The sequence below is a fragment of the Ranitomeya variabilis genome, chromosome 5, assembly GCF_051348905.1.
Source record: "Ranitomeya variabilis isolate aRanVar5 chromosome 5, aRanVar5.hap1, whole genome shotgun sequence".
NCBI classification, from domain to species: Eukaryota; Metazoa; Chordata; class Amphibia; order Anura; family Dendrobatidae; genus Ranitomeya; species Ranitomeya variabilis.
In genome coordinates, this window is record NC_135236.1 from 652,115,608 (window position 1) to 652,128,618 (window position 13,011).

At 46.9% G+C, this 13,011-nt stretch overlaps 1 protein-coding gene across 1 annotated transcript in view; it reads right to left on the reverse strand.

Annotated features, from left to right (window-relative positions):
* Positions 1 to 2,752: 2,752 nt before the first annotated feature.
* The window catches only part of FAM114A2 (family with sequence similarity 114 member A2), a 59,227-nt gene continuing 48,968 nt past the window's right edge, over positions 2,753 to 13,011 (reverse strand). Inside the window, exon 14 of the mRNA XM_077266393.1 lies at positions 2,753 to 7,031. Within this exon, the coding sequence (XP_077122508.1) occupies positions 6,930 to 7,031 (102 nt within the window). The 3' untranslated portion in view covers positions 2,753 to 6,929. The remainder of the gene's footprint in view (positions 7,032 to 13,011) is intronic.

Consider the following 13,011-nt stretch of genomic DNA (forward strand, 5'->3'; position numbering starts at 1 on the left):
ATTAATGGTCGTCTGAGGAACGTTCTGCCGTGCTGAATCCTCTGGGGCAAATCATCAAGATCCGCTGCTGGCAGCTCACTTTACAATTGCCGACCAATGACGTCCCAGATGTGTTCGATGGAGGACAAGTCTGGAGACGCTGCAGCCATGGTAGCACATTTATGCCACTCAAACTGCTCACAGCAGGGCTGGTATTTGTCATGTTGAAAAAATGGCTCCTTGGACATGCTGGAGAAATGGCCGTACCACTGGTTCCACGACCAAATCAATGTAATGCCAAAGTGTTAATGTACCTGGAATAAAGACTAGAGGGGTTCGGTTATCATACATTATGCCATTGTATACCATAATCCCAGGAGCAGGACCGGTGAAGGCCACTTTATGGCTTTGCCATTGTAGTCTGTAGACCAATCTCCAGCTATTATTGCTTTCAAGACCAAAGCAGAGGAAGATAAACCTCCTTTACCGTCTTGCTCTACACCATGTGCTGGAGTGAGGTCAATGGGCACCTGTAGCTGAAAGTCTGGCTTTAAGCCCAATGTTGTGCCAACAGCTTTTGATGGTTTGTATGGACAATGTTTGACGCCTTAAGCTCGGTATGTGATGTCTAATTACTTTGACTGTGTAGAATGGATGACTACGTCTCATTCTTCTAATCTGAACATCAGTCCATGCAGAGGTTCGCCTCTGTGCACGTCTTGCGGTCGGTTCGTCTTTGTTCTGCCAACCACTTGGACACACAACGTTGAACAGTGAAGACATCACAGCCTACGTGCACTGTTATCCACCCGAGTAATTAAAACAAGGTCTCTCATTTCAAGGATTCTGTCCCTCTCAGTTTGCGTCAAGTCGCAATAACTGGCACCTTAACGAACAGAAGACATCGCACAGTCATCCCTTCTTGGATTTCTCTAAAATATGTTAATTCTTCCAGGGTATTTTTATGGCAAATTTAAGATATGCAAATTGGAGGAGAAAATGAAGGCCGGTGTGAATCCACCCAGTGTGTTATGACCCAACCTTCCAGGTGGTGACGGGTAGACTCATCGCCCACTGTGAAGTAATAACGTAACCGTAGTGGGGAGTTTGGGATTTTCTCCCATGCTTGGACATGCTGGGGATTACGGTATATCCCATACTTTTTATTTGTAAAGAACTTGACCGGCCTCACTGAGCCTGGACCTCATGCCCATCCAACACCTTTGGGATGACGTAGAAGGGAGATTCTGGGCGCCGCCTCGCCTCCAACATCAGAGTCTGACCTCACAAATGCTCTTCTGGAGGAATGGCCAAAAAATTCCCACAGACACCGCCAAAATATTACGAAAAGTCTTACCAGAAGAATGGAAGCTGTATATCTGGAACCGGGCTGACTCCATATTACTGTGTTAACATGTTAAGGAAAAAAAAGATGAAAAAAAATGCCATCTTTAATACCAGGGAACATAACTTTGGAACAGAGGGGCAAAGAAGGAAAGGAAAAACTGTTCCAGAATCGGTGGAGCAGCAACATGGTCATCTTTGCTTGCTGTCAATCAGAAGAAATCTTAATTTTTATTTTTTTTTTTTTTAAGAAAAACTTTTTTACCTCCAGCTGTAAAACAGATAGAGATAGACATCCGGTTTTACCTGTAGGACAAGGATTTTCCAAATGTCATTGGAACTTTGCTGCAGGATGCCTGGGGCCCCTATATCAGAGACTGCCTGCAAGATCCTGCGTCAGGCATGGACGGCACTGGGGTTCTGTTACCAAATAATGGGCGAACAAAATAGGATAAATCGATTAACTTTTATAGGGTCTGTGCTCCAGGGGGCGAGATCATGGAAACATTTCTTGGGAATACCTTGTACGCTCGTTGTATAAAAATCATTTTTGCTATTGGGTTTCATAAAAAATTTTGCACCATTTTGCTTTTACAGCTTCTTTGTTTCCTTGCAAATCAGCTTTGATGTGGTCATAAATCAGCTGAGAGGAGCTCAGAAAAGTTCAGATAAAAGAGTTACAAATGAGTTCGCTCATTGTACATACAGCCAGCAATAGTCGGTGCAGCACACAAGCTACAGAAGGCAAGCGATGATACATTTTTAATGAAACTCAATGATAAAAACGATTTTTAGCCAAGAATACATGTAGTTGAAGGGTTTATCCACTACTAGGACAACCCTTTCCTGATCTAAAGGTTTGGCCCCCGATAAAATAAAAAAGCCTATATTCACCTACCATGCCGGCACGGTTCCAGCATTGTCGGCACTCGTGGTCCTGGGACTCTCATGCGGTTGCGCGACACATGGTTCCCGGCGCCCAATCAGCAGTGGTGTGACTGCCCCCACCAATGTACAAAATGATGATCAAGTCAGGACTTCCGCTGATCTTAGACTTCTTCATGTTCAAGTCTTATGAAATAGGGTACAGCGATGCCAGCTTTGATTGGGCGCCAGGCACCACGTGTCGTTCCACCACACGAGAGTCCCGGGACCGCGAGTGCCGACACTGTCGGAACGGCGCCGGCATGGAAGATATGTATAAGCCATTTTTATTTGATCGTGGCCAAACATTGAACTCAAAGGGTTGTCCTAGTAGTTGTCAACCCCTTTAAAAAAAAAATATATATTAAAATTGTCCCCAAAAGGTGTCCCTTCCCATAATATAGGCCTAAGCTGAGAAATGAATCACTCCAAGACCCCAAAATTCTGCGCCCCGACAGATCCGATGGGATGTCCCCAGTCCCCCATCACACCAGTCACAAAGGTTAAACGTTAATTGGCTTTTATTTCAGGTTTTGTAGCCACACAAATATAAATATACATACAGAAAAATACAGATTTGGCTCCTGAGTGGCTGAGGCGGCAGGGGTGACGTATGGCATAGCCGTAGTAAGACCCTGACAACCCTGGGCTCAGCGCGCGGTCCGTGGCTCCATGGTGTCAGTTATTACTACTTTATTGATTCCGTGTGTGAAAGATGAGATGGAGTCAGTCATCTACAGCCGGCGGTCCTGCCCACGCATTTCAGGATGGCATATTGTGGGCATCATCCATATGACCTTCACACATCCCGAAGTGCGGCATTTTCATCATTTTTGTCTACAGTATTTGTTTTAGAAGGTGCAAATTACATGTGTGCTTTGTGCACGGGACATGTGTAATAAAGTACGTTTTAGTCACCAAAACCGCTTGTTGCGAGAAGTGATGAGCGAACCTGCTCGAATGAGGTGTTATCTGAGCATGCTCGAAAAATATGTTCCGAGTCCCCGGGGCTGCAGTGTGTGCATGAAATATCTGAAATCTCATAGCTTTACCTGGTTCTGTAAAAAGCAGCTTTTAATTTGCATAAAAAAAGCGGCAAACTGTGAACATAGGCTTAATCCGGTTTTCAAATCTGCACCAAAATCAGCGTGTTGCATGCAGATTTTGTCACTGATTACGCTGCAGATTTCACTCTTTGCATTGCAAAGTCATAAATCAGTCTCATTTACGCAACAGATAAATCCGCAGCGATCTTACGATCCAATAGTGGTTTTTACTGAGTTTTCCGGTGAAATGATATTAGGATGAGAACCTCAAGGGCTCACACAACTTTTTCGACATACGTGTCCTAGCCAAAACCCATTATAGTCTCTGGAGCTGTTCACACGTCTGTTTTTTGAGGACCGATTTTTTTTTCACAAAAGTAAAAAAGTTAGGGTTCAAACTCGCCCATTCAAATCAATGGAAGAAAACGGGCAGCACACGGATGCCGTCCATGTGTCAGCCGAGCGCTGTCTGTTTCATATGGTTTAATGGGTTGGAAAATGAGTTTTTCATGTGTGCCAACAGATGCTGAACGAATGTAACTGTACTGAATGAAGATTTCAGCGTCCGTTTTCTGCACGGATTTTATAATATTGCTTTCTTTATTCACATCCACAGAACATGTATATATTATAAATGGCATATTAAAAATAAATTACTAAATAAAGCAACAGACGCTTGCGTATGTCATCCCCTACCGCGATGACATCACGTCCATCATTTATGGGACAGATCCAGTGAATTACTGGCCTCAATGATAGCAAATATTACCATTGAGGCCGGAGATTGGCTGCACGTGACCACTGAGGCCAGTGATTGACTGCAGTGGTCATGTGGTTTCTTTGCTGCAGGACCATCAGGGTCCACTAGGTGGACTTTATATGCGAGTATTTCTTATTATGTATATTATATATAACTATATAATGCATGTATGTATAGTTTCCAGCCCATAGTTCGTTTTTGAACAATCCCAGAGAGCCCCTTTAAGACCACGAAATGCCGTCTTCTTCTGTAGATCAAATGGAAAATCGATTAATGGAGGAATAAATCAACCATTTGCAAATCTAGAAAAAATACTATGTATTTGTGCATGAAAAAGTCTTGTCGGATCGCCCGCAGTCTTCTCTCTAATGACTGGGCTGATCGCTCACTAAGCACTAAGCCTGATCGCAGAGAGAACCGCCGCACGGTCCTGTATATGGCCGCCTGGCACTTGTATATGTGCAGGGTAGGAAGGGAAGCAGAACACCACGAGTGACGGGACACATTAATGAAGCCTGGGGAGCTGAGTGAGCCACTAGACCACCAAATACAGACCCCAATCTTCTACCCCAGCCTGGCGCAGATGGAGGCAACAACCCAAGTGTAGACTAGGTGTGAACTAATCACTAACTCATGGACCACCCTGGTCAGCCAATAACCCCTCCACTACTCTGGGCCACCAGGGAACCATTCACTAACCTCCTCCATAATCATCTGAATATTACACTAAACGACCATAGAAGTGACCATGAAAACATTCCTTTATGTGACGGTATACAGGTCCTTCTCAAAAAATTAGCATATAGTGTTAAATTTCATTATTTACCATAATGTAATGATTACAATTAAACTTTCATATACTATAGATTCATTATCCACCAACTGAAATTTGTCAGGTCTTTTATTGTTTTAATACTGATGATTTTGGCATACAACTCCTGATAACCCAAAAAACCTGTCTCAATAAATTAGCATATCAAGAAAAGGTTCTCTAAACGACCTATTAACTAAATCTTCTGAATCAACTAATTAACTCTAAACACATGCAAAAGATACCTGAGGCTTTTAAAAACTCCCTGCCTGGTTCATTACTCAAAACCCCCATCATGGGTAAGACTAGCGACCTGACAGATGTCAAGAAGGCCATCATTGACACCCTCAAGCAAGAGGGTAAGACCCAGAAAGAAATTTCTCAACAAATAGGCTGTTCCCAGAGTGCTGTATCAAGGCACCTCAATGGTAAGTCTGTTGGAAGGAAACAATGTGGCAGAAAACGCTGTACAACGAGAAGAGGTGACCGGACCCTGAGGAAGATTGTGGAGAAGGACCGATTCCAGACCTTGGGGAACCTGAGGAAGCAGTGGACTGAGTCTGGTGTGGAAACATCCAGAGCCACCGTGCACAGGCGTGTGCAGGAAATGGGCTACAGGTGCCGCATTCCCCAGGTAAAGCCACTTTTGAACCATAAACAGCGGCAGAAGCGCCTGACCTGGGCTACAGAGAAGCAGCACTGGACTGTTGCTAAGTGGTCCCAAGTACTTTTTTCTGATGAAAGCAAATTTTGCATGTCATTCGGAAATCAAGGTGCCAGAGTCTGGAGGAAGACTGGGGAGAAGGAAATGCCAAAATGCCTGAAGTCCAGTGTCAAGTACCCAGTCAGTGATGGTGTGGGGTGCCATGTCAGCTGCTGGTGTTGGGCCACTGTGTTTCATCAAGGGCAGGGTCAATGCAGCTAGCTATCAGGAGATTTTGGAGCACTTCATGCTTCCATCGGCTGAAATGCTTTATGGAGATGAAGATTTCATTTTTCAGCACGACCTGGCACCTGCTCACAGTGCCAAAACCACTGGTAAATGGTTTACTGACCATGGTATTACTGTGCTCAATTGGCCTGCCAACTCTCCTGACCTGAACCCCATAGAGAATCTGGGGGATATTGTGAAGAGAAAGTTGAGAGACGCAAGACCCAACACTCTGGATGAGCTTAAGGCCGCTATTGAAGCATCCTGGGCCTCCATAACATCTCAGCAGTGTCACAGGCTGATTGCCTCCATGCCACGCCGCATTGAAGCAGTCATTTCTGCCAAAGGATTCCCGACCAAGTATTGAGTGCATAACTGAACATTATTATTTGATGGTTTTTTTGTTTGGTATTAAAAAACACTTTTATTTGATTGGTCGGGTGAAATATGCTAATTTATTGAGACAGGTTTTTTGGGTTATCAGGAGTTGTATGCCAAAATCATCAGTATTAAAACAATAAAAGACCTGACAAATTTCAGTTGGTGGATAATGAATCTATAGTATATGAAAGTTTAATTGTAATCATTACATTATGGTAAATAATGAAATTTAACACTATATGCTAATTTTTTGAGAAGGACCTGTATGTCGGCCTCATTGCTGTCCTACATTATACAGTGCAGTTTTACCGTGGCTTCATGCAAACTAGTGCAAATGTGGTGCGCAAGTTCAGTCGCCCCTGCCACACTCAGGACTGTCTGTAGGAGGCACTACAAGTCACACAATGGCTTATGAGCTCCATAACAGCAGGATAGCCCCATATTGCTTGTGAAAGTTCATTTATCAACTAAGAGGACCCTTCCAGTTCTGAAGGGGCCGCCGATTTCAGTGCGGAAAACGGAAAATGTTAGCGACAGATGCGATTCTCGATTACCCCCACCCCCGGTCAGTCGTCTTATCACCCCTTTAACGTCAGAACGGTAAACCATGAAGTGTAGAGCTCGCGGACACATGACACTTATTTTAGTGATACAAGTCAAAAGTAGAAATCTTCCCTCAAAATTTTGTTTTTTCGCTTCCTAGTTTCTTCTAAACCTGCCGCGTGTCCCAGACTGGAGGGCGAGGGTCTCGTCCTAGACCCCCTTAGAGCCCGTCCTGCTCTGGATGTGGGAGATCTCAAGCACAGGAAGCAGAAGCTGGAATGCATCTTGGATGTAGGAAGCGCTGTTCGATGCCTGCGGAGGAATAAGGAAGCAATGAGGTCAGCAATGGCTGTGCAGGGTCTGCCGGAGGGGGCACCATAGATGACCCAGCACCAAGAAATTAATCTATGATCCGTGGGGGTCCTTGATCATGAAAGATATTTATCAAGAACAGTATCACAAAGCGTTTCAGCTGTGTCCAGCCTTCATCAGGAGAAAGCACCAAGGCGATGCCCCAGATGAAGGCTGGATAGAGGCGAAACACGCTGTGATACTGGTCATAATAAATACCTTTTAGTAAAGCGATCATGTGTGACCACCATTTCATTCACTTCTATGACTGGCATGGCGATCATGTGTGACCACTTCATTCACTTCTATGGGTAGAGTAGCGATCATGTGTGACCACCATTTCATTCACTTCTATGGGTAGAGTAGCGATCATGTGTGACCACCATTTCATTCACTTCTATGGGTAGGGTAGCGATCATGTGTGACCACCATTTCATTCACTTCTATGGGTAGGGTAGCGATCATGTGTGACCACCATTTCATTCACTTCTATGGGTAGGGTAGTGATCATGTGTGACCACCATTTCATTCACTTCTATGGGTAGGGTAGTGATCATGTGTGACCACTAGTGTTGAGCATTCCGATACCGCAAGTATCGGGTATCGGCCGATACTTGCGGTATCGGAATTCCGATACCGGGATTCCGATACTTGCCGCGTATCGGATACCGGAATCGGAAGTTCTAAGATTCAAAAAGCAGAAATTCAGCCAATGAGATTGATTCCAAGTGTGGGCACATCCTGTTTAGCATGGAGGGCATGAAACTACTGGCAAGGCTGTGATTGGCTGGTGTAATGATGTCATGATGCAGTTTAAAAGTCGCTGGCGCCATTTTGCGATCACTCTGCTGTGAATTCAGTTAGTGACAGGACGCTGTTTGCTGACTGAGGGACAGTTTAGAGATAGCGATTTGCTTCTTTGTGCTTTCCAAAGGCTAATTTAGCAACCGCTGTGTTCACCTACTATTCACCTTGCTTTTGCCTTGTAGCGCTGTTTTCACAGCGATCTGCAGGGTCTGTGTGTGTGTGTGTGTGAGTGCAGCCCAGTCTCCAGTCTGAGTGCAGCCACATAGGCCATCCATAGTTGGTTGTATTCAGTTCAGGGAGGGTGGTTCATTGCCTCATACTGTTCCTTTTTTTTTTTTTTTCCCAAGTAGTGTAGTCTGCTGCTAATTTATTCAAAAAAATCCTATTAGTGTCTTTCCACCCGTCTCCAGCTAATTTGTGGAAAAACACTACATAGGATAAAGTAGAGGAGGGTTTTTGGGCCTTGCAGCGCCGTTTACGGCTGTCTGCACGGTCTCCGTGTGACTGCAGCTCGCCCTGTAATCTGTGAGCAGCTATAGCCTGGTTGTCTCCAGCTCAGGGTTTTTCACTGCGTCATACCGCCAAATCAATTTTCTTTTTTTTCAAAGTAGTGTAGTCTGCTGCTAATTAATTTTAAAAAATCCTATTAGTGTCTTTCCACCCGTCTCCAGCTAATTTGTGGAAAAACACTACATAGGATAAAGTAGAGGAGGGTTTTTGGGCCTTGCAGCGCCGTTTACGGCTGTCTGCACGGTCTCCGTGTGACTGCAGCTCGCCCTGTAATCTGTGAGCAGCTGTAGCCTGGTTGTCTCCAGCTCAGGGTTTTTCACTGCGTCATACCGCCAAATCAATTTTCTTTTTTTTCAAAGTAGTGTAGTCTGCTGCTAATTAATTTTAAAAAATCCTATTAGTGTCTTTCCACCCGTCTCCAGCTAATTTGTGGAAAAACACTACATAGGATAAAGTAGAGGAGGGTTTTTGGGCCTTGCAGCGCCGTTTACGGCTGTCTGCACGGTCTCCGTGTGACTGCAGCTCGCCCTGTAATCTGTGAGCAGCTGTAGCCTGGTTGTCTCCAGCTCAGGGTTTTTCACTGCGTCATACCGCCAAATCAATTTTCTTTTTTTTCAAAGTAGTGTAGTCTGCTGCTAATTAATTTTAAAAAATCCTATTAGTGTCTTTCCACCCGTCTCCAGCTAATTTGTGGAAAAACACTACATAGGATAAAGTAGAGGAGGGTTTTTGGGCCTTGCAGCGCCGTTTACGGCTGTCTGCACGGTCTCCGTGTGACTGCAGCTCGCCCTGTAATCTGTGAGCAGCTGTAGCCTGGTTGTCTCCAGCTCAGGGTTTTTCACTGCGTCATACCGCCAAATCAATTTTCTTTTTTTTCAAAGTAGTGTAGTCTGCTGCTAATTAATTTAAAAAAATCCTATTAGTGTCTTTCCACCCGTCTCCAGCTAATTTGTGGAAAAACACTACATAGGATAAAGTAGAGGAGGGTTTTTGGGCCTTGCAGCGCCGTTTACGGCTGTCTGCACGGTCTCCGTGTGACTGCAGCTCGCCCTGTAATCTGTGAGCAGCTGTAGCCTGGTTGTCTCCAGCTCAGGGTTTTTCACTGCGTCATACCGCCAAATCAATTTTCTTTTTTTTCAAAGTAGTGTAGTCTGCTGCTAATTAATTTAAAAAAATCCTATTAGTGTCTTTCCACCCGTCTCCAGCTAATTTGTGGAAAAACACTACATAGGATAAAGTAGAGGAGGGTTTTTGGGCCTTGCAGCGCCGTTTACGGCTGTCTGCACGGTCTCCGTGTGACTGCAGCTCGCCCTGTAATCTGTGAGCAGCTGTAGCCTGGTTGTCTCCAGCTCAGGGTTTTTCACTGCGTCATACCGCCAAATCAATTTTCTTTTTTTTCAAAATAGTGTAGTCTGCTGCTAATTTATTCAAAAAAATCCTATTAGTGTCTTTCCACCCGTCTCCAGCTAATTTGTGGAAAAACACTACATAGGATAAAGTAGAGGAGGGTTTTTGGGCCTTGTAGCGCCGTTTACGTCTGTCTGCACGGTCTCCGTGTGACTGCAGCTCTATCTGTTGTCAGTTCAGCCCCCAAAAAATAAATAAATAATAAAGTTCACCAAACACACCAGTTACACCACTTTACATTTCTGTAGGCCACATTAGCTCATATTTGTGTCTAGTCCACACTTTAGATAATTAGTGCTTCTTATACCTGTTAGGAGGAGTTGCTCAGGAATAAGCACACAAATCCGTTAGTACTTTTCTGCTTATCTTTATCAGTCAACCAAGATGAAGAAGGCAGTGAGTAAGGCACGGGGGCGTGGGAGCCGTCGCGGAGCAGGGAGGGGACGTGGGGATTCTGTGCCTGCTGCGGGCACCGGTGACTCATCAGCACCCACTTTCACCAGGCAACAGTCGTTCATGCGAAGCTTTGTGTCCGAGCGCCGTACACCGCTGCTGCGTGAAGAACAAATTGAAGCTGTTGTCGGATGGATGGCAGCTAATGCATCAACTTCCATTAGTGCCACATCCTCTCAGACACAGAGCACTGGAGAGCAGCCATCTGTCTCTTCACCACCTGCCAAATTGCCCAGGCAGACAGAGAGCCCAGGACAGGAGCCGTCTCTACTTCTGTTCTCTGAATCTCTTGGCTTGGAAACAGGGGGCCAGCCAAGCAGCATTGGAGAAATGGAAGAAGAGGCAGGGTGCAGTGATGCCCAACAGCTTTTTCTGTCTTCCTCTGAAGAGGCGGGTGGGCCAGTGGCTCCGGTCACCACATCGCAGGCCGCATCAGCTGATGATGACACTCAGGTGCCACTTACTGGTGCGTGCTCTGCTGCTGAGACTACCCAGGAGGAGCAGTTGGGGGCAGAGGGTAGTGTAGATGATGAGGTCCTCGACCCATCTTGGCGTGAGGGACAGGAAGGTGGTGGGAGCAGCTCTGAGGAAGAGATTCCCCGTACGGCCCAAAGAGGGAGAGGGAGGGGGAAGACTGCGGATCCTGCAGCCTCCGCTTTGGCACCCGTTAGGAGCATGTCTCTTCCAAAAGCCAAAAAGGGCGCTCCCAAGACTTGCAGTGCCTGGTCCTTTTTTGACACAGTTGCAGATGACATTTGCTATGTCAGATGCAACGTGTGTCATCAAAAAGTCAAAAGAGGTCGAAATGTCAGCAACCTCAATACCTCCAACATGTGGAAACATGTGCGCAACAGGCACCCGGCGGAGTTAGAAAAACACACTGAAGAGGTAGGCCAACCAACAGCGGCAGCTACCACCTCTTCAGCTCGTGTTGCCTCTTCCTCTACCTCACACGCAGCTGGTTCGGCGTCCTCCCAGGATCGCCGTGGAAGAACCTCTGCCCCTGTTGTCCAGAGACCCGCTGTAATTCCACCCGCAGCGCCACTTTCCCAGTCATCCACACACTCCCAGCCCAGTCTACAGCCATCGGTAGTACAGGCATGGGAGAAAAGGCGGCCTTTCTCGTCAAACCACCCACGAGCACAGGCTCTGACTGCAGGCATTGCCAAACTTCTGTCACTGGAAATGCTGTCATTCAGGCTGGTGGAGACTGACAGCTTCCGTGACTTCATGTCATTGGCAGTCCCACAGTACAAAGTGCCCAGCCGCTTTTACTTCAGCAGGCAAGCCGTCCCTGCCCTGCAGAAGCATGTGGAGGGACACATAAAACACGCGCTACTGAACGCCGTCAGTAGCAAGGTCCACCTCACCACCGATGCGTGGACCAGTCAACATGGACAGGGGCGATACCTTTCCCTCACTGCCCATTGGGTTAATGTCGTTGAGCCGGGTACAGACCGTGCGAGTGGCGCAGGACGTGTCCTGCCCACTCCAAGGATTGCAGGAATCCATTCTGTACGCATTGACTCCTCCTCTTACACCAGTTCCTCAGAATCATCGCTGCAGGAGCCGTCACAGTCCACCTCCACATGGACCCGTGATGAACGTGTACCTGTTACGACCGACATGAGCACAGCCGTGGCCAAACGTCAACAGGCCGTCTTGAAATTAATTTTCTTGGGGAATCGTAGCCACACAGCGCAGGAGCTCTGGAATGCCATCAAGCAGGAGAGCGATGTGTGGTTTGTGCCAGCGAATCTCCAGCCAGGCATGGTAGTGTGTGATAATGGCCGAAATCTGGTGGCAGCTCTGGGCCTCGGCAACCTCACTCACATCCCATGTCTGGCACATGTGCTCAATTTGGTCGTGCAGAGCTTTTTGAGGGACTATCCGGATCTTGATGCACTGCTGCACAAGGTCCGCCTAGAGTGTGCTCACTTGCGGCGTTCCAGCACGGCAAAAGCGCGCATTGCGGCTCTGCAGCGCCGACACCGCCTGCCGGAACATCGCATCATATGTGACCTACCTACCAGGTGGAATTCCACGTTACATATGTTGGAGCGGTTGTGTGAGCAGCAGCAAGCTGTAATGGAGTACCAGCTGCTTCAGGCGCAAAAAAGTCGCAGTCAGCGCCGTACAGACTTCACAACCACAGAGTGGGCCACTATGAATGACGTCTGCCAGGTTTTGCGTCCCTTTGATTATTCCACGCGGATGGCGAGTGCAGATGATGCACTAGTCAGCATGACTGTCCCCCTTATCTGCCTGCTTGAAAAATCACTGCAAGCGCTAAGGGATGATGTTGTGGAAGAGGTGGAGGATGAGGATTCACCATTTCCATCATCTTCTGGACAGTCAGCGCCACGTGGTTCCTCACAAACGCGTAGGCAGGGGACCGTTTGTGAGGAGGATGAGGAGGAGTCAATGGAGGAGGAAGACATCCGTCCAGAGGAGGGAGTTACACAATTGTCCAGTACTCAGTGTGTACAGCGAGGGTGGGGTGATGACGAGCGGGCAGAGATCACGCCTCCAGCAGGGGACAGCGTTTCTTGGGCAGTTGGCAGTCTGCAGCACATGGTGGATTACATGCTGCAGTGCCTGAGAAACGACCGCCGCATCGCCCACATTCTCAACATGTCTGATTATTGGGTGTTCACCCTCCTCGATCCTCGCTACCGGGACAACGTAGAAAGCCTCATCACACCGTTGAACCGGGAGCGAAAAATGCGGGAGTACCAAGACACACTGGTCAATTCCATCATCT